At 52.5% G+C, this 27,097-nt stretch overlaps 4 protein-coding genes across 4 annotated transcripts; all 4 read right to left on the reverse strand.

Annotated features, from left to right (window-relative positions):
* Positions 1-4,521: 4,521 nt before the first annotated feature.
* LOC135301973 (mas-related G-protein coupled receptor member H-like) lies at positions 4,522-5,457 on the reverse strand. Its single transcript, XM_064422553.1, has one exon. The coding sequence runs from the start codon at positions 5,455-5,457 to the stop codon at positions 4,522-4,524; it is 936 nt and encodes a 311-aa protein (XP_064278623.1).
* Positions 5,458-7,796: 2,339 nt separating this feature from the next.
* LOC135302164 (mas-related G-protein coupled receptor member A8-like) lies at positions 7,797-9,508 on the reverse strand. Its single transcript, XM_064422625.1, has one exon. The coding sequence runs from the start codon at positions 9,491-9,493 to the stop codon at positions 8,516-8,518; it is 978 nt and encodes a 325-aa protein (XP_064278695.1). The 5' UTR covers positions 9,494-9,508; the 3' UTR covers positions 7,797-8,515.
* A 4,955-nt stretch (positions 9,509-14,463) lies between these two features.
* LOC135302165 (mas-related G-protein coupled receptor member A7-like) lies at positions 14,464-17,873 on the reverse strand. Its single transcript, XM_064422626.1, has one exon. It carries the CDS (start codon positions 17,871-17,873, stop codon positions 16,902-16,904), a length of 972 nt encoding a protein of 323 aa, XP_064278696.1. The 3' UTR covers positions 14,464-16,901.
* A 2,845-nt stretch (positions 17,874-20,718) lies between these two features.
* Positions 20,719-21,822, reverse strand: LOC135302166 (proto-oncogene Mas-like). Its single transcript, XM_064422627.1, has one exon. The coding sequence runs from the start codon at positions 21,820-21,822 to the stop codon at positions 20,845-20,847; it is 978 nt and encodes a 325-aa protein (XP_064278697.1). The 3' UTR covers positions 20,719-20,844.
* Between the last annotated feature and the right edge of the window lie 5,275 nt (positions 21,823-27,097).

The following is a 27,097-nucleotide window of genomic DNA, read 5'->3' on the forward strand; positions in this document are numbered from 1 at the left end:
GACAGCGACAGCCAGGTTGAAGATGAAGTCGGTGGTGAAGCCGATGCTGAGGAGGCCGATGACAGCCCCGTTCCCAGCCAGCCCACAGAGGCAGATGAGCAGTGTCACACTGTGTATGGCGACGGGGGTGACATCTGCCTCACACAGATCATCTCCTTCTGTGGGTGAGGCAGGAGACGAGGACTCACTGCTCACCTCCATGGATGGACGCTGGGCAGGCAGTGGGATGTGGCTCCTGGCTGTGGTCAGCGTGGATGGGCAGTCAGTGCTTGGAGAATCCTGGGATGGACCATGAGGCTCCTCAGCAGCTCCCTGCAGTGGGAAGGATTCATTGGGGAGGAGTGAGATGTGCAGGGGAGAAGGGAGGTGGAAATTCTGGGTTGGGAGAGGGAGGTGGTGGGGCTGGGCTGTTCAGCAGGGGATGTGGGAGGAAACTCAGGGTAGAAGAGGCATGACCTGGGGATGGCACTGCAGTCATCATGATAGGATGGCAGGAACAGAGCAGATGCTGCTGGAGGAGAGGAAGGTGGGGTAGGGAGGAAGGAAACCATTCCACTGACCTGTTCCCTGTGGGGCAGCAGCAGGCAAAGGGGTCTGTGCAGATCAGCGGCGCTTCCTGGTCCCTCTTGCTCCTTTGGGATCCATGTCCTAAAGCAGCTCCTGGCAGGTCAGTGACATGAAGGAGAAAGTGCCCAGATCACCAGGAGCTCCCCATTCCCACCCTGCTGGCTCTCTCCCCTGCGTATCTCGCTGTTGCTTCCCAAAGACATGGTGGGGCCATGGTGAAGTAGGAAATTACATCTTTGACTACATCAGAATTTCACTTCCATTTGTTTGGTGGTATGTTTTGGGGGGGATGTATGTTTGGTTGTTTGTTTTTTTGTTTCTTTGTTTGTTTTTTTTTGTTGTTTGGTTGGGCGGGGAAGGGTTGTTGGTTTTTTGGGCTTATTAGCTACCAAGGAAGTGAGATTAGTCAAATCTCCACTTGAAGAATAGAATGGGTCGTCTTTTCCTCGTGATTAGAAACACTCCTTCCCTGGACAATGTCCCGTTCTCTGACTGCCTTCTCTCACCTGACAGGTTTCTGCCATTTCTCATTTCTCTTTCAGGAGGGGTCATGGTCCCTCCAGCAGCAGAGGGATGCTGGTGGTGCAGGTGGCACCGGAATGGTGCCAGTGCTGCCAGAGCAGGTGGAACATTGGGCTGCTTGTCAGAAACAACTCCCTTGCTGGTAAGAGGTCTGGGATCATTGCCAAAAGCTGCCCTGGGCCCAAGGAAAGTGAGCTGAGCCAAGAATTCCCATTTTTTCATTCAAATGCAGGCTCACACTGCCCAAGGGCAGCACAGCAAACAGTTGCTTTGTATTGATTTGGCACAGCCCGATTTTTTGGTAGCAGCGCCACAGATACGGGCTCCTGTTGGAAGCTGCTGGAAGCTTCCACCATGTCTGACAGATCCAGTTTCTGATGGCTCTGAAGATGGACATGCTGCTGGCCCAATCGGAGAGGTTGGTAACGCCTCTGCGATACGATATTTCAGAAGAAAATCAAAGCAGCACCCACACAGTTTTTACCAGGGATGGCGGGGCACCGCTGCTGGGGCCATCCCGGTGTGGTGAGCGGTGACGCGCCGCGGCCACTGCCATCCCGGTGTGGCCCAGGAAAAACCTTGTGGAGGGCAAGACCCGAGCAGAGAGAGAGAGATACAGAGAGGTCCCTTGCTTCCAAAGTGGAGCTGCCTGTCTTTGGAGGACTGCATCCCGTGGAAGAGTGACCCAAGCCATAACAGTTTGGAGGAGACTGTTTACTCCTGGGGGGGACTCACGTTGCAACAGTTTTGTCAGGACTGCTGCTGGTGAGATTAGAGCCACACGGAGGAAGTTCATGGAGAACTGTCTCCCGTGGGAGAGACCCCATGACCTAGCACAAAAAAACTCCTCTCCCTCAGCGAACAGAAAAGATCTCAAGTGATGAACTGACCAAAAACCCCACGCCATGTCTCCCTGCACTGTCAGTGGGAAGGAGGGAGGGGCTGGGGGAAAGAAAGGTGTTTTAAGTTTTATTTTACTTCTCATTATCATCCTCTGAATCTCTTAATAATACATTTACTTAATACAATTTATTTTGAACCTGTTTTTTTCTATTCTTGGAGTGTTATTTTCTCCCGGTCCCCATCTCAATTCATGAGCCTGTTGTTAATTTTTGTTTCCCGCTCCTCCCCCAGCTGACAGCAAGAGAAGGTGAGCAAAGAGCTTTCCCGGGTGCCTGGTGTTTGGCCAGAGCCAAACCACGACAGGCTTGCAGCCAGGTTATCAGCATCAGAGCCCACATTTCTTACTGCCAATACCATTGATGATGCAATAAAAGTTACTGGAGACCAGATTTTGGGGTGCTGTGGTGCCCCTTCCAGCCCTTCACCAGAGCTCATCGACCTCCTCCTCAATCTTGGGAATACTTGTGGTTGTTTTTTCCTGATCTCACCCCTTTGCAAGCAGGGACACCTTCCACCAGGTCAGATTGCTTCAAACCCCATCCAGCCAGGCCTGGAACACCTCCAGCGATGGGGAGGCCAGAGCATCTGTGGGAACCTGTGCCAGGGCCTCTCCACCCTCACAGGGAAGAATTTCTTGCCAATATTCCCCTTCAACCTGTGCTCTGGCAGTGGGAAATCATTCCCCATTTTGTCCTGTCACTCCAGGCCTTTGTCCAAAGCACCTCTCCAGTTCTTGGAGCCTCTTAAAGCTCTGGAAGGGGCTCTAAGGTCTCCCTGAAGCCTTCCCTTCTCCAGGCTGAACATCCCAAGCTCAGAGACCTCAGCAAAGCCACAGGGCGAGGACTGATGCCCCGTGGAGACAAACACAGATGTAACCCTGCTCCTGGAAGGGGCTGGCTGTGCTGAGGACCATGGACTCCCCCTCCCCTTGCAGCTGAACCATCCGAGCCTGCTGCGGGAGAGGCCAAAGCCAGGGCAGAGGGAGAATTTCTGAAGGCACAAAACCAGCAGGAAGGATATCAGTGAAAACCAGGTTTAATATTAAGCAAGAGCACACCAAAGTGCTGTCCCTGTGTGTGTGTTTGTGTGTGTGAGTGTTCAAGGGCGGGTGACAAAAGGACAGTGAAGGTAAGGATTAAAAGGAAAATGGCCCAAACCCTTTACAGCACACCAACTTAACAGTACTTCATTTATACATTAATATTAGCAATTCAGCAGAGGAAAATCAAGTAGCACCATTTAACCTTATTTATGCCTGACACTTGCTTCCAAGCCTGACCCACTCCAATGTCTGAGGTACTAACACACCTGAGAGAGCAGCATTTGTGCCACATTTGCCACAGCAGCTGCACACGTGTGTGCACAGAGCCAGAAAGAGTCAGTGCAAGGTCCCTGTGAGAAATTCCCCTGGCAGGCAGTGAAATGCTCCCTGGGGATCCCTCTGCATCTCCTCACTGGGCCAAGGGCTGGGCCTGGAGCACTGGGGGATCGGCCCAGGAGCCGTCGGCGTTCGGGGATCAGCCCAGGGCAGCAGACGGGAGAGATCCCAGCTCGGAGAGGCCCCACTCCCAGGGAGCTTCTGCTCAGCGCTGCTGGGCCCAGGAGAGCTCCAAGGGTCTCCTTTTGGGCCGCTGCTCACAGGCCCCAAGGGATGGGCGTCACTCACAGCAATGTTTCACCCTGGCCACACTTCGGGCAGGCAGCTCTCTGGGAAAGTGGGAGAGCAGGGATGCTGTGGCCTTCAGGGAAGGAAAACAATTCCCAAGGCTGTTGATAAAGGCCCAGGAGGTGGTTGGACAGCAGCAGTTCCTGGGAGCAGAGGGTGTTTCTGATCAGCGCCAGAGCAGCTGAGCCCAGGGGCTGCTCCTCAAGGCTGAGGCCTAAGGAGCATTTCTGAGATCCCACTGCAATGTGGTGTTAGAAAAATTAATCAACAATCAGAGTTTTTTGGCCAAAAAGGAGACTGATGAGTCCTTTTTCTTTATTCGAATAAAGGGAGAGGTCATGGCGCATTCCCCTGGGATGTCTCAAATTTTTGGAGGATGCAGCCTCCCTTTTTATCCTAATTTTCCAGCTGCATTTCCCTTCTCTCTTTCCCCACTGGCGGAGGTACAGACTTGCTGATATGCCTGATACTGAAGATTTTCCTCTAATATATAACCCTCTCTTTTAATTTTGAATTCTTACAGAATTTAGGGGTTTTTCTTCACCATTGTTTCTTTCAATGTCTAATTTCATTTATCAGCAAACCTAAAGTTTATTTGTAAAAGCAAATATCTTTTTCCATTCATCAATCAGTGGAATCCTTCTCATTGTTTCTTTTATCTCCCCGTGCTAGTTTTAGTCTCCCAGCAGACCCACAGCTTGTTTGTACAGACAAATCTGCTTTCCTCTCACTGGAAGGGGGGTAGGGCATGCACCAGCTCAGGGAGGGTGACGCTTTAGATATTTATTCATCAGGTGAATTAAGAAGTCCCTCAGCCACAGTCCAAGAGTCTCTCAGCAGTGCAGCGGGGAGATTCCACAGACTCAGAGTACAGTGTCCGTGACAGGATCATTTCTGTGGGCAGTGTTTTCTTCTGGCTCCTCAAAGACTCTCTGGAGGGAGAGCCAGAGGGAGCCCATAGAGCAGGGCCTCCAGCACCTCCCCACCAAGAAGTAGATGAAGGGGTTGATGCTGTTGTGGATGCAGGCAAGTAGGAAAGCAACCTGGGAGGGCACGATGGCATAACCAAATTGCTGCAGTAAATTCCAGAGGCTGCGAGGCAGAGTGAAGAGCACAATGATGCAGATAACAATGTCGAGCCTCCTGGGTTGCTGCTGAGGGGAGCCAGACTTGCCCTTAATGAAGGGGATTGTGCTGGAAATGAGCACGAAGGGAGCACAGAAGAGGAGGTTGAAGGTGTACATGGAGATGAGAGACACCCAGCAGTGCCCAGATAGCTGGAACACACACAGAGAAATCATGGTGGCAAAGATAGTGATGAGAGTGATAAAGAAGACCCCGAGCAGGGCATGCATCACCTTGAACAGGGGCTGGGGATGGTGGCAGCAGTGCGAGAACGGGCAGTGGATGGGTGTGCACCTCTTGATGCTGATGCATGTCAGTGTGTACAGCCACATGCCGTATGACAGCAGTGGCGCCTCAAAAAGCAACCATGTGTACAGCAAGGGCATGATGATAGAGCAGGACATGTCCTCCACCAGGAAGAGCAGAGTGGAGGGGACCAGAAAGAGGAGGAAGAGGAAGTCGAAGAAAGTCAGGATGAGGATGCAAAGGATGGTTCTGTTCCTGTACAAACCACGGGAGCCAAGGAGCCAGAGGACAGCCCCGTTGCCAGCCAGCCCACAGAGGCAGATGAGCAGTGTCACACTGTGTGTCACCACGGTGGTGACATCTGTCTCACAAAGATCGTCTCCTTCAGTGGGTGAGGCAGGAGATGCGGACACGGTGCTCACCTCCATGGGTGGATGCTGGGCAGGCAGTGGGATGTGGCCCCTGGCTGTGGTCAGAGTGGATGGGGAGTCAGTGCTTGGAGAATCTAGGGATGGACCATGAGGCTCCTCAGCAGCTCCCTGCAGTGGAAAGGATTCAGTGGGGAGGAGTGAGATGTGCAGGGGAGGAGGGCAGTGGGAATTGTGGGGTGGGAAAGGGAGGTGGGAGGATTTGGCTGTTCAGCAGGGGACGCAGAAGGTATGGACAGGGCATAGGAGGGAGGAGCTGGGGAGGGCACTGCGGTCACAGGAGAGGATGGCAGGAACAGAGCAGATGCTGCAGGAGAGGAAGGTGGGGTAGGGAGGAAGGAAACTGACCTGTTCCCTGTGGGGTAGCAGCAGGCAAAGGGGTCTGTGCAGATCAGCGGCGCTTCCTGGTCCCTCTTGCTCCTTTGGGATCCATGTCCTAAAGCAGCTCCTGGCAGGTCAGTGACATGAAGGAGAAAGTGCCCAGATCACCAGGAGCTCCCCACTCCTGTCCCTCTGTTCCCTGTGTGCTGTTGCTCCTCAAAGCTCAGTGGGGTCACAGGGCAGTTTTACAGTCCCTTCCATAAAATCAGAAGTGGTTTTACAACTTTGGCTACATCTGAGTTCCACAGCCTTAGGGTTACTGATCTTGATTTCTTTTTTCTTTGCCACAAAGCACGTGCATTTTGTGTAGGGCTCAGCAATTCCTCCTGATAAGAAACAGTCCTTCCCAGGGCAAGGTCCATCCTCTGACTTCCTTCTCTTTTCCAATAAGTTTCTACCATTCTGTGTTTTTCTTCCTTGAGAGGTCACGCTCCCTCCAGCAGCAGAGCGATGCTGTGGTGCTGATGGTTCTGGAATGCTGGCAGTGCTGGCAAGGCAGCTGGGTGCTTCTCAGAATCAACTTCAAGTCTAGGAATAGCTCCAGCATACTTGACAAAAGAAGCTCTGGACCTAAGGAAGCACAGCTGAGCTGCTTCCTTGTTCTATCCCCGTATCATCCTCATCTCTGCCCCCCACTCCCCATCCCCATCCCCATTCCCATCCCCATCCTCATCCCCACCCCGCTCTCCATCCTCACCCCATCCTATCACAGCTTTCCCAGACAGCAGCCACTCCCCCACTCCGAGCGCGGCCTGTCAGGCTCTGCTGTCCTCCAGTGGGGACATTTGGGATTGCCGGCATCCTGACCCCAACCAACCCCCTCTGGCTCTCTCCTGACCCCTCGGAAACGGACTCCAATACCACAGATGCCCCTATGGTCCCCTTTTCCCCCCCAGCAGCCCCAATTCTGCCCTGCTGCAACTGGGGACCCCAGCAGTGTCCATGCTCTTCCTGGCCATAGTATTCTAGGACCCATAAGGAAGGAGGAAAGCCCAGCTTTCTTGTGCTGCTCAGGAGAACGCAGGATGATAAACGTGGCTGGAGTCAGTGCAGAAACAGATTAGGAGACCTGCAGTGGTTTTGGGACAAGTTCTGTGACAACAAGCAAGAACACATGGCCGAAGAAGAGTTCAAGGCAAGGTCACCTCTAAAATCTCAGCACTCAGGGAATATGAGCACCAGAGACCCCTCTGAATGATACTCCAGGATCAGGAAAGGACTCCCAGTAGGAGGAGGACAAATCGAAGTTAATTCCAGGAAAGTGATGATTGTGTATTAGATAAGAAAACCCCTTTAATGGATGTGTGTGGTTGTGATGGATAAAACCCCTCTTGTAAATTCTCACCTCAAACAGAAATATAGAGAGATCCTTCAGTGTGTCCTGAGGAGGTAAAGAATTCCTGCTGCCTAATGCTCCCCATTGTGTTGGAAAGTTTATTACAGCTGATTTTGGTATCACTCCCAGTTCCCATCTCCACTCCTCTCCAAAACTATCCCATCCCATCCCATCCCATCCCATCCCATCCCATCCCATCCCATCCCATCCCATCCCATCCCATCCCATCCCATCGCCACTCCCTGCAATGAAGCGCTGCTCATTAGGCTCTGCTGCACTCCAGTCAGGACATATAGGACTGACAAAATCCAGACATTTCCCAAGCACCTCCAGACCCCTCCAGAACTCTCCGACCCTTCTAGACCCCTGAAAACTTCCAGACCCACACCGGGGTTGCCTTTTTCCACTACGACAGCCCCGCTCCTGCCCTGCTGCACTCAGGACCATGAGCAGAGTCTCTGCTTCTCCCAGCCATTCCTGCTTTTGTACATTAAAATTGACAATATAACAAAGAAAGAACATGAACAGCATTTAGCTGGAAAGGTATCTCATGCCTTAACCTTGCTTCCACGCTGGACCCACTCCGATGTCTCAAGCACTAACACACCTGAGAGAGCAGCATTTGTGCCACATTTGCACAGCAGCTGCACATGTGTGTGCACAGAGGCAGAAAGAGTCAGTGCAAGGTCCTTGTGAGAAATTCCCCTGGCAGGCAGTGAAATGCTCCCTGGGGATCCCTCTGCATCTCCCCACTGGGCCAAGGGCTGGGCCTGGAGCACTGGGGGATCGGCCCAGGAGCCGTCGGCGTTCGGGGATCAGCCGAGGGCAGCAGACGGGAGAGATCCCAGCTCGGAGAGGCCCCACTCCCAGGGAGCTTCTGCTCAGCGCTGCTGGGCCCAGGAGAGCTCCAAGGGTCTCCTTTTGGGCAGCTGCTCACAGGCCCCAAGGGATGGGCGTCACTCACAGCAATGTTTCACCCTGGCCACACTTCGGGCAGGCAGCTCTCTGGGAAAGTGGGAGAGCAGGGATGCTGTGGCCTTCAGGGAAGGAAAACAATTCCCAAGGCTGTTGATAAAGGCCCCGGAGGTGGTTGGACAGCAGCAGTTCCTGGGAGCAGAGGGTGTTTCTGATCAGCGCCAGAGCAGCTGAGCCCAGGGGCTGCTCCTCAAGGCTGAGGCCTCACAAGCACGGATCAGAGCCCAGAGCGGCCTGGAAAGGGGCTGGGGATGCCCCAGCACAGGGAGGGTGACACTGTGGGCATTTACTGACCAGGAGACTCAAGGAATCTCTCAGCCACTGTCCCAGGGTCCTTCAGCAGTGCAGTGCAAGGGATCAACAGGCTCAGGCCTCTGTGTCCATGGTTAGATCATCTCCACAGGCAGTGTTTTCTTTTGGCTCCTCAAACGCCCTGTTGAGCACCTTCCTTAGGGACTGCACAGAGGAGTGCCTCCTGCAGCTCTGCATGGAGCAGTGTCTCCAGCAGCTTCTCATGGAGTAGGCTCTCTTCCAGCTCCCCACCAAGAAGCAGATGAAGGGTTTGATGCTGCTGGTGATGCAGGTGAGCAGGAAAACCACCTGGGAGGGCACAACCGTGTAACTGAGCTGCTGCAGGAAAGACCAGAGACTGAGGGGCAGACTGAAGAGTGCAACGAGGAAGATAACGATGTCGAGCCTCATGTGTTGCTGCTGCTGGGATCCAGGCTTGAAATGAACTAAGAGCATTATGACGGAAATGACCATGGGTACAGCAAATAGGAAGAGGTTGAGGGCGTACATGGAGGTGAGAGCCACCTGGCATTGCTCCTGCTCATGTGACTGGCACTGGGAAGCCACTGTGGGATTGACTGCGATGAAAACAAACAGGAGGACCCAGAAGAGGACACTCATCACCACCGACACCAGGTGCTCAGGAAGTTGGCAACCACAGAAAAATAGGCAGAGGATGGATCTGCACCTCTCGATGCTGATGAACATCAGCCGGTACAGCCCTATACTGTAGATGAACAATGACAGCTGGAAAAGCAAGCTCAAATACATTGGGGGCATTATAGCAGAGCAGGACACTTCCTCCACAAGGAAGAGCAGGCTGGAGGGGATCATGAAGATGAGGAAGAGCAAGTCGATGATGGCCTGTTTGGAGATGAAGTGGGTGATGGCATTTACGTGCAGGAGCCAGAGGACAACTCCATTCCCAACCAGCCCACAGAGGCCAATGAGCAGTGTCACAATGTGCACGGCCACGCTGGAGACAATGATCTCACACTGACCAGGTTCGTCTGTCGGTGAGGTGAAAAGAGGGGACACGGTGCTCACCTCCATGGATGGATGCTGAGCAGGCAGTGGGATGTGGCCTCCAGCTGTGGTCAGAGTGGATGGGCAGTCAGTGCTTGGAGAATCCAGGGATGGACCATGTGGCTCCTCAGCAGTGGGAAGCTGCCTGCCGTGGGAAGGATTCAGTGGGGAGAAGTGGAGAGGAGGAGGGCTGTAGAAATTATGGGGTGGGAGAGGGAAATGGAAGGATTGGGATGTTCAGCACTAGGTGCGGAGGGGAAGAACAGGACAGAGGAGGGGGGCCAGAGTGAGGCTCTGCAGTCACTTGGAGACGGTGGCAGGAAGAGAGCAGCTGCTGCTGGAGGAGAGGAAGGTGGGGTAGGGAGGAAGGAAACCATTCCACTGACCTGTTCCCTGTGGGGCAGCAGCAGGCAAAGGGGTCTGTGCAGATCAACGGCGCTTCCTGGTACCTCTTGCTCCTTTGGGATCCATGTCCTAAAGCATCTCCTGGCAAGTCAGTGACATGAAGGAGAAAGTGCCCAGATCACCAGGAGCTACCCACTCCTGTCCCACTGGCTCCTCTCTCTGCCCTGTCCTGCTGCTGTTTTCCAAGGCTTGGTGGAGTCACGGGGGAGTCGGAAATTGCAGCTTTGGCTACATCAGAACTTCACTTCCTCTGAGATATTTGTCTTCTTTTTTTTTTTTTTTTTTGCTACAGAGGAAGTGGCTTTTGTCAAAAGCTGTAAATGGCTCCTCATTTCCTCCTGATGCGAAACATTCCTTCCCTGCAGAATGTCCCATTCTCCGACTGCCTTCCCTCTCCTGACAGGTTTCTACCATTCCTTGTTTCTCTTCCCTGAGGGGTCATTGTCCCTCCAGCAGCAGAGGAGGGATGCTGGTGGCACTGGAATGCTGGCAGTGCTGGTGAGTCATCTGGGTGCTTCTCAGAAGTAACTCCTATTCCAGGAAGAGCTCCAGGATCATTGCCTGAGCTTCCCCATGGCCTGAGGAAGCAGAGCTCAGCTGCTCACTATCCTATCCTATCCTATCCTATCCTATCCTATCCTATCCTATCCTATCCTATCCTATCCTATCCTATCCCATCCCATCCCATCCCATCCCATCCCATCCCCATCTCTGCACTCCATTCCCACCCCATTCTCCATCCTCACCCCATCCTATCACATCCCACAGCTTTCCCAGACAGCTGCTGCTCCCCCACTCTGAGCGTGGCCTGTCAGGCTCTGCTCTGCTCTGACTTTGCCAGCATCCAGACCCCCTCCAACGTACTCTAACCCTCTCCTGACCCCTCCAGCCTGCTCTGACACCCCAGAACCACCCAGGGCTGATTTTTTTCCCCTGGTAGCCTCACTTCTACCCCGCTCCACCTGGGACCCCCGGCAGTGTCCCTGCTCCTCCTGGGAGCCATAGGGATCTAGGACCCAGGAGGGAGGAGGAAAGCCCAGCTCCTATGTGCTTCTCAGGATCACACAGGATTATAAACGTGGCTGGAGCCAGTGCAGAAACAGATTAGGAGGTCTGCAGTGGTTTTGGAGCAAGTTCTGTAAAAAGAAGCAACAGTGCATGGCCAAAGGAAAAGTTCAAGGCAGGGTCACCTTTAACATCTCAGCACTCGCGGCATACGACCACCAGAGACCCCTTTAAATGATCCTCCAGGGCCAGGAAATGACTCCCAGTAGGAGGAGGACGCATGCAAATTAGTTCTAGGAAAGTGATGTTTGTGTATTAGATAAGAAACACACTTTTGTGAGTGTGTGTAGTTTTGATGGATAAAGCCCCTGTTGTAATGTCTCACCACACACAGAACAAGGGGAGATCTTCTGTGTGTGCTGTGGAGGTGAAGAATTCCTGCTTCCTAATTCTTCCCAATGTGATTGAAAGTTTATTTCAGCCCCTTGTTAATTACTTCCTAAGCCCATCACTACCCCACATGCCATGCCATCCCATCCCAAGCCATGCTATGGCTGCTCCCCGGGCTGAAGCTCTGCCCTTCTGGCTCTGCTGCTCTCCAGTAGGGACATTTGGGATCAGCAGCATCCAGATCCTTCCTGGCGCCTCCCGCCCCCTCCAACACACCCAGAGCCCCCGGGGCCGCCTTCCCCTCCCCGGCAGCCCCGCTCCAGCCGGGAGCAGGGACATCTCTGCTGTGACACCTCGGAGCACTCGGGGGGCAATGCTGAGCCCCTGGGCCATCGTGTCCGTGCCGGCTGTGTCGCTGCCAGCCCAGCTCTGGGCACTCGGGATCACTGTTCCTCCAGGGAACACAAGCCAGGGGTGTGTCCCCTCCCTCCAGCCACATTCCCGGCTGGCAGCAGCAGCCAGAGGAAGCCGGGAGGCGAAGGCAGCTCAGGGTTCACGGTGCTGTTTATTGATATCAGATCTCAGTGGGATGCAGGAACCAGGTGCCAGGGGGAATTTTGGGATCACAGCCGTGTGGGGTACGATCCGTTTTGGGAATGGTGTTCTAGGACCCCTGAGGGAGGATCAAAGCCATGCTCCAATGTGCTCCCCGAAGAGCATCCCTCTCACATGGCCCTTGGCAATGCCCCTGCTGCCTTCTCCTGCAGAATTGACCCTGTGGATATTTATTAATCAGGTGACTCAAGGAAACCCTCAGCCACTGTCCCGGGGTGCTTCGCCAGTGCAGTGGAAGGGATCAGCAGGCTCAGACTGCCATGGAATCATTGGAATCCTTCCCTGCTGGAATCATTGCTGCTGGCAGTATTTTCTTCTGGCTCCCCAAAGACCCTCCAGAGAGATTCCCTGAAGGACCCCATGGAGCCGTTCTTCCAGCATCTCCCTACCAGGAATGAGATGATGGGTTTGATGGTGCTGTTGATGCTGGCAAGCAGGAAACCAGGCTGGGAAGGCAGAATGGTGTAGCCGAGCTGCTGCAGGAAATTCCAGAAGAGGGAGAGTGGTGAGGAGAGGGAGGAAGATAATAATGTGGAGCCTTTTGGGCTTGCTCTTCTGTGAGAAACATGAGTCCTGAATGGAGAAAAATATGCTGGAAATGAGCATGAAGGGAGCAAAGAGGAGGAGGTGGAGGGTGTGCATGGAGATGAGAGACCCCTGGCAGTGAAACTGGCCCAGGGAAGCCACTGCTGGATGGAGAGCAGTGACAGCAAAGAAGGTCACTGCAGGGCACTCATACCACGCCTGGCAGGCACTCAGAAAAGAAAGAGCAGCAGCAGCAGAAGGAATTGAAGGCTACAGAGCCTAACCCTGTGATGTTCATGAACAGCACACGGTACGGTCCCACGCTGGAGCACAAGAGCGACAGCCGGAAAAGGAAGCTCAAGGACCCCAGGGGCACAAGAGCAGAGCAGACCACATCCTCTACAAGGAGGAGCAGTGTGCATGTGAGCATGAGGAGGAGGAAGAGGAAGACAGCGACAGCCAGGTTGAAGATGAAGTCGGTGGTGAAGCCGATGCTGAGGAGGCCGATGACAGCCCTGTTCCCAGCCAGCCCACAGAGGCAGATGAGCAGTGTCACACTGTGTATGGCGACGGGGGTGACATCTGCCTCACACAGATCATCTCCTTCTGTGGGTGAGGCAGGAGACGAGGACTCACTGGTCACTCCATGGATGGACACTGGGCAGGCAGTGGGATGTGGCTCCTGGCTGTGGTCAGCGTGGATGGGCAGTCAGTGCTTGGAGAATCCAGGGATGGACCATGAGGGTCCTCAGCAGCTCCTGGCAGAGGGCAGGATTCAGTGGGGAGGAGTGAGATGTGCAGGGGAGAAGGGAGGTGGAAATTGTGGGCTGGGAGAGGGAGGTTTTGGGGTTGGGCTGTTCAGCAGGGGATGTGGGAGGAAACTCAGGGTAGAAGAGGCATGACCTGGGGATGGCACTGCAGTCATCATGATAGGATGGCAGGAACAGAGCAGCTGCTGCTGGAGGAGAGGAAGGTGGGGTAGGGAGGAAGGAAACCATTCCACTGACCTGTTCCCTGTGGGGCAGCAGCAGGCAAAGGGGTCTGTGCAGATCAGCGGCGCTTCCTGGTCCCTCTTGCTCCTTTGGGATCCATGTCCTAAAGCGGCTCGTGGCAGGTCAGTGACATGAAGGAGAAAGTGCCCAGATCACCAGGAGCTCCCCACTCCCATCCTGCTGGCTCTCTCCTCTGCGTATCCCGCTGTTGCTTCCCAAAGACATGGTGGGGCCATGGTGATGTAGGAAATTACATCTTTGACTACATCAGAATTTCACTTCCATTTGTTTGGTGGTATGTTTTGGGGGGGATGTATGTTTGGTTGTTTGTTTGTTTGTTTGTTTGTTTGTTTGTTTGTTTGTTTTTTCTTGTTTGGTTGGGCGGGGAAGGGTTGTTGGTTTTTTGGGCTTATTGGCTACCAAGGAAGTGAGATTAGTCAAATCTCCACTTGAAGAATAGAATGGGTCATCTTTTCCTCGTGATTAGAAACACTCCTTCCCTGGACAATGTCCTGTTCTCTGACTGCCTTCTCTCACCTGACAGGTTTCTGCCATTTCTCATTTCTCTTTCAGGAGGGGTCATGGTCCCTCCAGCAGCAGAGGGATGCTGGTGGTGCAGGTGGCACCGGAATGGTGCCAGTGCTGCCAGAGCAGGTGGAGCATTGGGCTGCTTGTCAGAAACAACTCCCTTGCTGGTAAGAGGTCTGGGATCATTGCCAAAAGCTGCCCTGGGCCCAAGGAAAGCGAGCTGAGCCAAGAATTCCCATTTTTTTCATTCAAATGGAGGCTCACACTGCCCAAGGGCAGCACAGCAAACAGTTGCTCTGTGTTGATTTGTCACAGCCTGGTTTTTTGGTAGCAGTGCCACAGAAATGGGTTCCTGTTGGAAGCTGCTGGAAGCTTCCACCATGTCTGACAGATCCAGTTTCTGATGGCTCTGAAGATGGACATGCTGCTGGCCCAATCGGAGAGGTTGGTAACGCCTCTGCGATACGATATTTCAGAAGAAAATCAAAGCAGCACCCACACAGTTTTTACCAGGGATGGCGGGGCACCGCTGCTGGGGCCATCCCGGTGTGGTGAGCGGTGACGCGCCGCGGCCACTGCCATCCCGGTGTGGCCCAGGAAAAACCTTGTGGAGGGCAAGACCCGAGCAGAGAGAGAGAGATACAGAGAGGTCCCTTGCTTCCAAAGTGGAGCTGCCTGTCTTTGGAGGACTGCATCCCGTGGAAGAGTGACCCAAGCCATAACAGTTTGGAGGAGACTGTTTACTCCTGGGGGGGACTCACGTTGCAACAGTTTTGTCAGGACTGCTGCTGGCGAGATTAGAGCCACACGGAGGAAGTTCATGGAGAACTGTCTCCCGTGGGAGAGACCCCATGACCTAGCACAAAAAAACTCCTCTCCCTCAGCGAACAGAAAAGATCTCAAGTGATGAACTGACCAAAAACCCCACGCCATGTCTCCCTGCACTGTCAGTGGGAAGGAGGGAGGGGCTGGGGGAAAGAAAGGTGTTTTAAGTTTTATTTTACTTCTCATTATCATCCTCTGAATCTCTTAATAATACATTTACTTAATACAATTTATTTTGAACCTGTTTTTTTCTATTCTTGGAGTGTTATTTTCTCCCGGTCCCCATCTCAATTCATGAGCCTGTTGTTAATTTTTGTTTCCCGCTCCTCCCCCAGCTGACAGCAAGAGAAGGTGAGCAAAGAGCTTTCCCGGGTGCCTGGTGTTTGGCCAGAGCCAAACCACGACAGGCTTGCAGCCAGGTTATCAGCATCAGAGCCCACATTTCTTACTGCCAATACCATTGATGATGCAATAAAAGTTACTGGAGACCAGATTTTGGGGTGCTGTGGTGCCCCTTCCAGCCCTTCACCAGAGCTCATCGACCTCCTCCTCAATCTTGGGAATACTTGTGGTTGTTTTTTCCTGATCTCACCCCTTTGCAAGCAGGGACACCTTCCACCAGGTCAGATTGCTTCAAACCCCATCCAGCCAGGCCTGGAACACCTCCAGCGATGGGGAGGCCAGAGCATCTGTGGGAACCTGTGCCAGGGCCTCTCCACCCTCACAGGGAAGAATTTCTTGCCAATATTCCACTTCAACCTGTTCTCTGGCAGTGGAAGCCATTCCCCCTTGTCCTGTCACTCCAGGCCTTTGTCCAAAGCGCCTCTCCAGTTCTTGGAGCCTCTTAAAGCTCTGGAAGGGGCTCTAAGGCTCCCTGAAGCCTTCCCTTCTCCAGGCTGAACATCCTGAGCTCAGAGACCTCAGCAAAGCCACAGGGTGGGGATTGATGCCCCGTGGTGACAACGGTGACAAACACAGATGTCACCCTGCTCCTGGAAGGGGGTGGCTGTGCTGAGGACCACGGACTCCCCCTCCTCTTGCAGCTGAACCATCCGAGCCTGCTGAGGGAGAGGCCAAAGCCAGGGCAGAGGGAGAATTTCTGAAGGCACAAAACCAGCAGGAAGGATATCAGTGAAAACCAGGTTTAATACTAAGCAAGAGCACACCAAAGTGCTGTCCCTGTGTGTGTGTTTGTGTGTGTGAGTGTTCAAGGGCAGGTGACAAAAGGACAGTGAAGGTAAGGATTAAAGGAAAATGGCCCAAACCCTTTACAGCACACCAACTTAAGAGTACTTCATTTATACATTAATATTAGCAATTCAGCAGAGGAAAATCAAGTAGCAATATTTAACCTTTTTTATGCCTGATACTTGCTTCCAAGCCTGACCCACTCTGATGTCTCAGGCACTAACACACCTGAGAGAGCAGCATTTGTGCCACATTTGCCACAGCAGCTGCACACGTGTGTGCACAGAGCCAGAAAGAGTCAGTGCAAGGTCCCTGTGAGAAATTCCCCTGGCAGGCAGTGAAATGCTCCCTGGGGATCCCTCTGCATCTCCTCACTGGGCCAAGGGCTGGGCCTGGAGCACTGGGGGATCGGCCCAGGAGCCGTCGGCGTTCGGGGATCAGCCGAGGGCAGCAGACGGGAGAGATCCCAGCTCGGAGAGGCCCCACTCCCAGGGAGCTTCTGCTCAGCGCTGCTGGGCCCAGGAGAGCTCCAAGGGTCTCCTTTTGGGCCGCTGCTCACAGGCCCAAGGGATGGGCGTCACTCACAGCAATGTTTCACCCTGGCCACACTTCGGGCAGGCAGCTCTCTGGGAAAGTGGGAGAGCAGGGATGCTGTGGCCTTCAGGGAAGGAAAACAATTCCCAAGGCTGTTGATAAAGGCCCAGGAGGTGGTTGGACAGCAGCAGTTCCTGGGAGCAGAGGGTGTTTCTGATCAGCGCCAGAGCAGCTGAGCCCAGGGGCTGCTCCTCAAGGCTGAGGCCTCACAAGCACGGATCAGAGCCCAGAGCGGCCTGGAAAGGGGCTGGGGATGCCCCAGCACAGGGAGGGTGACACTGTGGGCATTTACTCACCAGGAGACTCAAGGAATCTCTCAGCCACTGTCCCAGGGTCCTTCAGCAGTGCAGTGCAAGGGATCAACAGGCTCAGACCCCAGTGTCCATGGTTAGATCATCTCCACAGGCAGTGTTTTCTTTTGGCTCCTCGAACACCCTGTGGAGCGCCTTCCTTAGGGACTGCACAGAGGAGTGCCTCCTGCAGCTCTGCATGGGGCAGTGTCTCCAGCAGCTCCTCATGGAGTAGGCTCTCTTCCAGCTCCCCACCAAGAAGTAGATGAAGGGTTTGATGCTGCTGTGGATGCAGGTGAGCAGGAAAACCACCTGGGAGGGCACAGCTGTGTAACCGAGCTGCTGCAGGAAAGACCAGAGACTGAGGGGTAGACTGAAGAGTGCAACGAGGATGATAACAATGCTGAGCCGGCTGTGTTGCTGCTGCTGGGAGCCTGGCTTGATGAAGAAGATTGTGCTGGAAATGACCATGAGTGCAGCAAATAGGAAGAGGCTGAGGGCGTACATGGAGGTGAGAGCCACCTGGCATTGCTCCTGCTTGTGTGACTCGCACAGGGAGGTCACCACTGGATTGACAGCAATGAAAATGAAGAGGAAAGCCCAGTATGGGACACTCATTACCACCCACAGCAGGCGCTCAGGAAGTTGGCAACCACAGAAAAACAGGCAGAGGATGGACCTGCACCTCTCAATGCTGAAGAACATCAGCCGGGCCATCCCTAAATTGTGGGTGAACAGTGACAGCTGGAAAAGCAAGCTCGAATACATTTGGGGCATTATAGCAGAGCAGGACAGTTCCTCCACAAGGAAGAGCAGGGTGGAGGGGACCATGAAGATGAGGAAGAGGAAGTCAGTGATGGCATGGTTTAAGATGAAGTCAGTGATGGCATTAATGTGGAGGAGCCAGAGGAAAGCCCCATTCCCAGCCAGCCCACAGAGGCCGATGAGCAGTATCACAATGTGCATGGCCACACTGGAGACAATGATCTCACACAGACCAAGTCCATCGTTGGGTGAGGTTAAAAGAGGGGACACGGTGCTCACCTCCATGGATGGATGCTGAGCAGGCAGTGGGATGTGGCTCCTGGCTGTGGTCAGAGTGGATGGGCAGTCAGTGCTTGGAGAATCCAGGGATGGACCATGCGGTTCCTCAGCAGCTCCCTGCAGTGGGAAGGATTCAGTGGGGAGGAGTGAGATGTGCAGGGGAGGAGGGCACTGTAAGTGGTTGGATGGGAGGGGGCTGGGAGGGTTGGGCTGTTTGGCAGGGGATTGATAAATTAGAGAGAATAAACATTTTCAACTCCCCTGAAGTTGCTTTAAAACTAACTGGGCAGAATGATAAATGGATGTAAAGATGTGGACCCAGGATGATAAACATTGCTGGATCCGGTGCAGAAACAGATAACGTGGCCTGCAATGGTTTTGGGGCAAGTTCTGTAACCAGAACTAAGAGCACATGGCCAAAGGAAAAGTTCAAGGCAAGGTCACCTTTAATATCACAGCACTCAGTGAATACAGCCACCCAAAGCCCCTCTCAATTAACCTCCAGGGCCATCAGAGGACTCCCAGTAGGAAGCGGATGCATGGAAATGAGTTCCAGGAAAATGGTGTTTATGTACTAGATAAGAAACGTCTTTTAACGTCTCTGTATGGATAAAAACACTGTCGTAAAGTCTGACGACTTGCACAAAAATAAGGAGAGATCTTTCTGCATGTCCTGCTGCCAGATATTTCCCTTGGCAACACCATTAGTTGGTGTTAGGAACATTATTCTGTCTGATTTTGGCATCAGTCCTCATCCCATCCCATCCCATCCCATCCCATCCCATCCCATCCCATCCCATCCCATCCCATCCCATCCCAATGGTTTCCCAGTCAGAGGCCACTCCCTGGCTGCACGTGTGGCCTGTTGGGCTCTGCTGCTGTCCAGTGGGAGATTTGGGATTGGTGGCACCCAGAGCCCTCCTGCCCCCTCCAGCCCCTGTCTGCCTGATGCCTTGGGGTGGCTCCCAGGAACAGAGGCCAGACAAGGGGAAGAGAATAAAAGCAGGCATTTCTGAAAGGCCTTCAGAAGGTTCACCTTGGGCAGTGAAAGCCTCCGAGAGGGGCTACACCCAAAATGGACAATGGTGATGAGTTTTTCAGGCAGATATAAGTTTGGTCCATTTGCAAACCAGGGGTTAATCCTCCAATTACAGCTTCAGGTAATGCAGTCATTTATCCCCAGTTTGCCCTCCCCAATTCACTTTTGTCTTGACTTTTCTGGGCCTCAGTCAGCAGAGTGTCCTTGAATTTCAGGCCTAGAGCAATTGTTTTGTTTGACTAAAATGTGACGACACATTGCAAGACACGTACCTCTTGCTCTTATGGAATCCATATCCCAAAGTGGATGCTCCCAGGTCAGTATCTTGCAGAAGGAATTCCCCAGATCACCAGGAGTTCCCCACTCCTGTCCCTCTGTGCCCTGTCTTGGTGTTGCTCCCCAAGACTCAGTCTCAGCAGTGTCACACAGCAGTCAGAAGTGGTTTTCCAACTCTGCCTAGGTCAGAGTTAAACAGCCTTATGGTTTTTGGTACAAAGCAAAACAAACAAACAAATAAACAAACAAACAAACAAACAGACAAATCCAAACAAACCTCTTTGTGAATGGCTCCTCATTTCCTCCTGATTAGAAACACTCCTTCCCAGGAGAATGTCCATTCTCTGACAGCCTTCCCTTTCCCAAAAGGGAACGGTTTCTGACATTCCTTGATTCTCTTCCCTTAGGGGTCATTGTCCCTCCAGAAGCAGAGGGATGCTGGTGGTGCTGGCGGCTCTGGAATGCTGCCAGTGCCGGCAGTGTTGGTGAGGCAGCTGGGAGCTTCTCAGAATCAAGTGCCAATATGGTAATACCTCCATGATCATTGCCAAAACTTGCTCAGGGCCAAACAACCCTGAGCTGCTCTCCATTCTATCCCTCATCCCTGCTCCTCATTCCCCGTTCCCTCCAGGCTCTCCATCCTCACCCCATCTTATCACATCCCACAGCTTTCCCAGATGGAGCCGCTCCCGAGCTCCAATCATGGCTTGTCAGGCTCTGCTGTCCTCTAGTGGGGAGATACGGGGTTTCTGGTATCCAGACCTCCTCCAACCACCTCTGAGCCTCTCCTGACCCCTCTGAAACCACCTTCAACACCCCAGACCATCCCCGGAGCCCCCTTTTCCAGCCAACAACCCTGATCCTGCCCCGCTCCAGCCAGGACTCCCAGCAATGTCTCTGCTCCTCCTGGTCATATTGCTCTAGGATCAAGGAGGGAGGAAGAAAGCCCAGCTCCAGGGTGCTCCTCAGGAGATCAGAGGATGATAAACCTGTCTGGAGCCAGTGCAGAAACAGAGGGGGAGGCCTGCAGTGGATTTGGGGCAAATGCTCCCTGGGGATCCCTCTGCATCTCCTCACCGGGCCAAGGGCTGGGCCTGGAGCACTGGGGGATCGGCCCAGGAGCCGTCGGCGTTCGGGGATCAGCCGAGGGCAGCAGACGGGAGAGATCCCAGCTCGGAGAGGCCCCACTCCCAGGGAGCTTCTGCTCAGCGCTGCTGGGCCCAGGAGAGCTCCAAGGGTCTCCTTTTGGGCCGCTGCTCACAGGCCCAAGGGATGGGCGTCACTCACAGCAATGTTTCACCCTGGCCACACTTCGGGCAGGCAGCTCTCTGGGAAAGTGGGAGAGCAGGGATGCTGTGGCCTTCAGGGAAGGAAAACAATTCCCAAGGCTGTTGATAAAGGCCCAGGACGTGGTTGGACAGCAGCAGTTCCTGGGAGCAGAGGGTGTTTCTGATCAGCCAGAGCAGCTGAGCCCAGGGGCTGCTCCTCAAGGCTGAGGCCTCACAAGCACGGATCGGAGCCCAGGGCAGCCTGGAAAGGGGCTGGGGATGCCCCAGCACAGGGAGGGTGACACTGTGGGCATTTACTGACCAGGAGACTCAAGGAATCTCTCAGCCACTGTCCCAGGGTCCTTCAGCAGTGCAGTGCAAGGGATCAATAGACTCAGACTCCAGTGACCATGGTTAGATCATCTCCACAGGAAATGTTTTCTTTTGGCTCCTCAAAAACCCTGTGGATCGCCTTCCTTAGGGACTGCACAGAGGAGTGCCTCCTGCAGCTCTGCATGGAGCAGTGTCTCCAGCAGCTCCTCATGGAGCAGTCTCTCTTCCAGCTCCCCACCAAGAAGTAGATGAAGGGTTTGATGCTGCTGGTGATGCAGGAGAGCAGGAAAACCACCTGGGAGGGCACAGCTGTGTAACCGAGCTGCTGCAGGAGAGACCAGAGACTGAGGGGCAGACTGAAGAGTGCAACAAGGATGATAACAATGTCGAGCTTCTTGGGTGTCTGCTGCTGGGAGCCAGGCTTGAAATTACTGAAGAGGATTGTGCTGGAAACAACCACGGGTGCAGCAAATAGGAAGAGGCTGAGGGCGTACATGGAGGTGAGAGCCACCTGGCATTGTTCCTGCTCGTGTGACTCGCACAGGGAGGTCACCACTGGATTGACAGCAATGACAATGAAGAGGAAAGCCCAGTATGGGACACTCATTACCACCCACAGCAGGCGCTCAGCAAGTTGGCAACCACAGAAAAACTGGCAGAGGATGGACCTGCACCTCTGAATACTGAAGAACATCAGCCGGGACAGCCCGACATTGTAGGAGAATAGTGACAGCTGGAAAAGTAAGCTCAAATACATTGGGGCCATTATAGCAGAGCAGGACAGTTCCTCCACAAGGAAGAGCAGAGCGGAGGGGACCATGAAGATGAGGAAGAGGAAGTCAGTGACGGCCTGGTGGAAGTTGAAGTCAGTGATGGTATTAATGTGGAGGAGCCAGAGGAAAGCCCCATTCCCAGCCAGCCCACAGAGGCTGATGAGCAGGGTCACAATGTGCATGGCCACACTGGAGACCTTGATCTCGCACTGGCCAGGTCCATCACTGGGTGAGGTTAAAAGAGGAGACACGGTGCTCACCTCCATGGATGGATGCTGAGCAGGCAGTGGGATGTGGCTCCTGGCTGTGGTCAGAGTGGATGGGCAGTCAGTGCTTGGAGAATCCAGGGATGGACCATGCGGTTCCTCAGCAGCTCCCTGCAGTGGGAAGGATTCAGTGGGGAGGAGTGAGATGTGCAGGGGAGGAGGGTGGTGGAAATGGGGGTGTGGGAGAGGGAGGTGGGAGGGTTGGGCTGTTTGGCAGGGGATTGATAAATAAGAGAGAATAAACATTTTCAACTCCCCTGAAATTGCTTTAGAACTAACTGCGTTGAAAGATAAAAGGATGTAAAGATGTGGACCTAGGATGATTAAAATGGCTGGAGCTGGTGCAGAAACAGATAAAGTGGCCTGCAATGGTTTTGTGGCAAGTTCTGTAACAAGAGGCAAGAACATATGGACAAAGGAAAAGTTCAAGGCAGGGTCTCCTGTAATATCACAGCACTCAGGGAATGAGACCAGCAGAAGCCCCTCTGAATCGTCCTCCAGGGCCATCAAATGATGCTCAGTAGGAATTGGATGCATGGAAATGAGTTCTAGGAAAATAGTGTTTATGTGTTAGGTAAGAAAAAATATTTTAATGTCTTATGTGTGATTAAAGTCGATAAAAACACTGTTGTAAAGTCTGAAAACACACACAGAAATAAGGAGAGGTCTGTTGGAACCCAGAGCACCTCTCTGGATGCCCTGGATGTCTCAAAGCCCTGGCAGGGGCTCGGAGACCCTGGCAGGAAGCCAAAGACACCTGGAAATTCGACCTTAATTCATAGAGGAAATTGCCAACCTTCTATGAAGAACTACGGGCCACAAAAGTTTAAGTAGGAATCACAGGGTGAAGGAAAAAATTTTGGAGCACAGTACAGGGGGGTTTTGTATGTTGTACAGGGGGGTTTGAAATTCTGTACATGAGGGTCAAGGGTTCTAAGATGGAGGGATTTGGGTGTGCCCTCTGTCCTTCTTCTTTCTTCTCCCTGGCATCCATGTTCAGGATGATGTTGGCATGTGTGGATTGGTTCATAGAGAAGGTGCACTTGCCAACAAGGGCAGAAAGTATTGGAAATTGAAGGTAAATATCTAATACGTAGTTTTCACTATAAAAGAGACAACCGCCCTGTGGGCGGGAGAGAGTGCCCTTGGCTGTCTTGTTGATCAGACCTCGGCTGGACAGACAGAAAAACTTTGTAGATAAGAAATAATAAACGCCACTGAAGACCGAAAAGCAAGAGTCCAGACTCCTTCTTCGAAAGCGCGGCCTCCCCAGAACCACCTTTTCTCGTGCTGGGGCAGACACAAGTAACAGCCGACCCCGGCAAGATCTTGCTGCATGTGCTGCTGCCTAATATTTCCCTTGGTAACACCATTAGTTGGTGTTAGGAACATTATTCTGTCTGATTTTGGTATCACTCCTCATCCATCCCATCCCATCCCATCCCATCCCATCCCATCCCATCCCATCCCATCCCATCCCATCCCATCCCATCCCATCCCATCCCAGTGGTTTCCCAGTCAGAGGCCACTCCCTGGCTGCACGTGTGGCCTGTTGGGCTCTGCTGCTGTCCAGTGGGAGATTTGGCATTGGTGGCACCCAGAGCCCTCCTGCCCCCTCCAGCCCCTGTCTGCCTGATGCCTTGGGGTGGCTCCCAGGGACAGAGGCCAGACAAGGGGAAGAGAATAAAAGCAGGCATTTCTGAAAGGCCTTCAGAAGGTTCACCTTGGGCAGTGAAAGCCTCCGAGAGGGGTTACACCCAAAATGGACAATGGTCACAAGTTTTTCAGACAGATATGAGTTTGGTCCCTTAACAAACCAGGGGTTAATCCTCCAATTACAGCTTCAGGTAATGCAGTCATTTACCCCCAGTTTGCACTCCCCCAATTCACTTTTTTCTTGACTTTTCCAGCCTCAGTCAGCAGAGTGTCCTTGAATTCAGGCCTAGAGGGATTGTTTTATTTGACCAAAAGGTGAAGACAGTTAACAAACACTTTATATGGAGTTTAGAGTTATGCACTAATGCATTACAGGATTTGAAAAATAGAAAGGCTAAAATCCTAAGGCATCGTGCCCTCCTCTGACATCCTCTAGAAATTCCCCCCAGGCTGCCTTCCCCTCCAGACATCCCCACTCCTCTCCTGCCCCACACGGGACTCCCAGCAGTGCTTCCACTCCTCCAGGCAATTCCACGCTCCTCTGCCCCAATGAATGACAGTGGAGCCATCCCTCTACTGCCTCTTGTTTCTGTCCAAAGGAGTTTGGGGGGCTGGACAGCAGGGATGAAGCTGGGGAGGGGCCAATCCAAGAGAAGCACTGCCCCAAAGCCTTACGGGGCAGCCTGGGGTGAGCAGCCCCTGGGCAGGGACTGGAGCCTCAGGCACGGGGCTGGGAGGGATGGGAAGGATGGGAATGGGTGGGCTGCATGGGGAGTGGGGTGGGAGGTTGGTGTGGGAGGTGTGGGACATGATGGAGCTGGTGGGAAGGTGTGGTGGGGTGATGTGGGATGTGGTGGGGCTGGAGAGAAGGTGTGGGATGTGGTGGGGCTGGAGAGAAGGTGTGGATGTGGTGGGGCTGGAAACCTCAGCAATGTCCCAGGGAGGTGGGCAATGTCTTGTGGAGCCCGTAGTGACAAACACAGGTGTCACCCTGCTCCTGGAAGGGGTGGCCGTGCTGAGGACCATGGCCTCCTCCTCTCCTTGCTGCTGCACCATCTGAGCCTGCTGAGGGAGCAGCTGAAGGCCGTGGAGAGGAAGAATTTCTGAAGGCAGAGCGACCTTTGCACCTGGCTCACAAAATTAAAAATTAAAGATCTCTGGGGAGATCTCTGCTGTGACACTCACAGAGCACTCGGGGTGGGCAATGCTGAGCCCCTGGGCCATCGTGTCCGTGCTGGCTGTGCCGCTGCCAGCCCAGCTCTGGGCATTGGGGATCATGGATATTCCAGGGAGCACAAGCCATGGCTGTGTCCCCTCAGACACCAAGACGTTTAAGTCTAACAGCAAAAGAGTGTTGGACTAGTAAGAATTTTGAGTCAAATTCTTGAACATATTGGAAATTTACTTGCCATAGACAAGTTCAAAGAAAGAACACTTTTCAGGTATTTTTATACATTACTGTGAAAAACAGAATTCACTGCTTAGAGTTTTTTAATGTTTAATAATAATAATAACAATAATAGTAATAGTAATATGATAAAAAAGGACCATATTTCCAGCACTGGGTTGCTCCTGGCCAACAGTCAAAGAACACGGAAGGGGGGAGTGGTGTGTATACAGAGAAGGTTATTTTTATACTGTTACATTGCTGAGATGCATGTATATTCATGTGTTTCATGGATTATTCAAACATTCTTGTGAACTTTCTGATGTTTTGGGAACTCCTTTTCACCCTCTGGCTTATCTGCATGACATTCTGGGTGTCAGGTCAATATGTTTTATTTCTTCTTGTGTCTCCATGCTGCTGTTTCACATCCTCTGATGAGATTTGAGTATGCCCTCCTTAAATTTAACATGGTATTCTCTAATGTCCTCCAGTGCTCTGGTTTGTGTCATGGGTATCTCTTGGACAGGTTGGTGAGTGGATGGCCTTACACTGTTTTTAGTTACACAAAAGCCTTTTTCACATCTTATGTTTTGCTGAGGTCTGTAACACAGTACATTAATCACACTATTATTTCCACAAGTGATACATAGCTATTATATTCATTACACTACTATTCTGTGAGCAATACAGTGCATTCTTAAGCTGATAGATTATATTAGACAAACATGCAGCTAAAAAGAGTTATAATTGATACGATTTCTAGATACTCATCATCAATAACAACATGCATAGGCTAATACATAAATGTGAAAGCCAGTATTATCTGGCCAATTTCACACTACAAAATCCATGATTTTTTAATAGATGCACCCAAAAATGCTCCCAGTTTATTGCATCAAGGTATAGGTATTTTGTTTCTTTTAATTACTAGCAGAATATGTAGTCTCTCTTAGTTTAATGCATAACCCAGTTTGTTTTCCTGTTGCCAGGAGTTTTAGTGAAAAAGCCTCTGCTAGGATTTTTCCTGTCCTGAGGAGCTGAGGGCCTCAGGAAAGAAATGTAAACAATAACTATCTGCTGCTGTGGAGTGCCACAGGTGAATCTTCCATTGGTCCATGTGGATTGTTTTCAATCAGTGACCAATCACAGCCACCTGTGCCAAGGCTGTGAGCAGTCACAGGATTTTTGTTATTCATTCCTATTCTATTCTTGTCTTTGTAGCCTTCTGATCTTCTTCTCTCTGTTCTTTTGGTATAGTTATAATGTAGTATTTTAGTATAATATGTATCATAATAAATCAGCCTTCTGATCAACATGGAGTCAAGCCTCGTGTCCTCGCACCAGGGGTCCAAGTCAAAGCAACAATTGGTGACCCCTGGACGTGTGAAACTGATGGTCACCCCAAGAGTGACCATGGAATCTAGCCTGGAGCTGAAGAAACAAGACCCTGAAGATGGGCAGAGTTCACAGCCAAGGCAAGCACGAGAACCTGTTGGACTTTCCTGGAGATTGTGTCCAGAGACCGCAGAGCAGCAGAGCTGCACAGCTGGATCCACAAGGACACTGTCTAAAGGTACTGTTATTTTTTCCCTTCCTGAAGATCCTGCCATTCGCAAAAGGTGGGAGGAAAGTTGGGAAAAGGTACCTTCGGAAGCTCAGGTTCCGTTTACTGCGTCAGAGGAGAAAGTTATTAAATTCTGGTGCAGATGGGGACACAGGAACAGAATTCCTTATCGTCAGTGGGAGAGAGATTGTTATGAGTTTTTCAAATGGGCAAAATTTCATAGATTTTTTACAAATGTCGTCTACTCCCTTGATTTCGATTTATGGGAGCTCATGGACGCTGCTTTTCATTGGGCACTAGGCCAGGGTGTTGACTACCCAGAGGTGTTTCTAGTGCATATATACATTTATCTTTTTAATTTGAAAACATTGCACAATGCGAGGGACATCCTGGCTCAGGCGCGCAGTCGCTTGCTGTCCCCGCCAGGTTCAGCACGAAAGAAGCCTCTCAAAGAAGACGAACCGCGGGTTTGCAGCCCCCCCGCACAGCCCACAGCTGAGCAAAAGTTTTTCTCTGCTCCCTCGGAGCAGACAGATCTGCCTTCCACCCCCGCTCCTTCTCTTGGGGGGGATGGGGAGCCGAGCCCGCCGCTTTCCGGGCCGGCCCCGCCCGCTCCACCGCGGAACTCTCCGCTTCCCCCACCCCGGGAGGGGGCGGATCCGACTCCG

The sequence above is a fragment of the Passer domesticus genome, chromosome 6 (assembly GCF_036417665.1).
Source record: "Passer domesticus isolate bPasDom1 chromosome 6, bPasDom1.hap1, whole genome shotgun sequence".
Taxonomy (NCBI): domain Eukaryota; kingdom Metazoa; phylum Chordata; class Aves; order Passeriformes; family Passeridae; genus Passer; species Passer domesticus.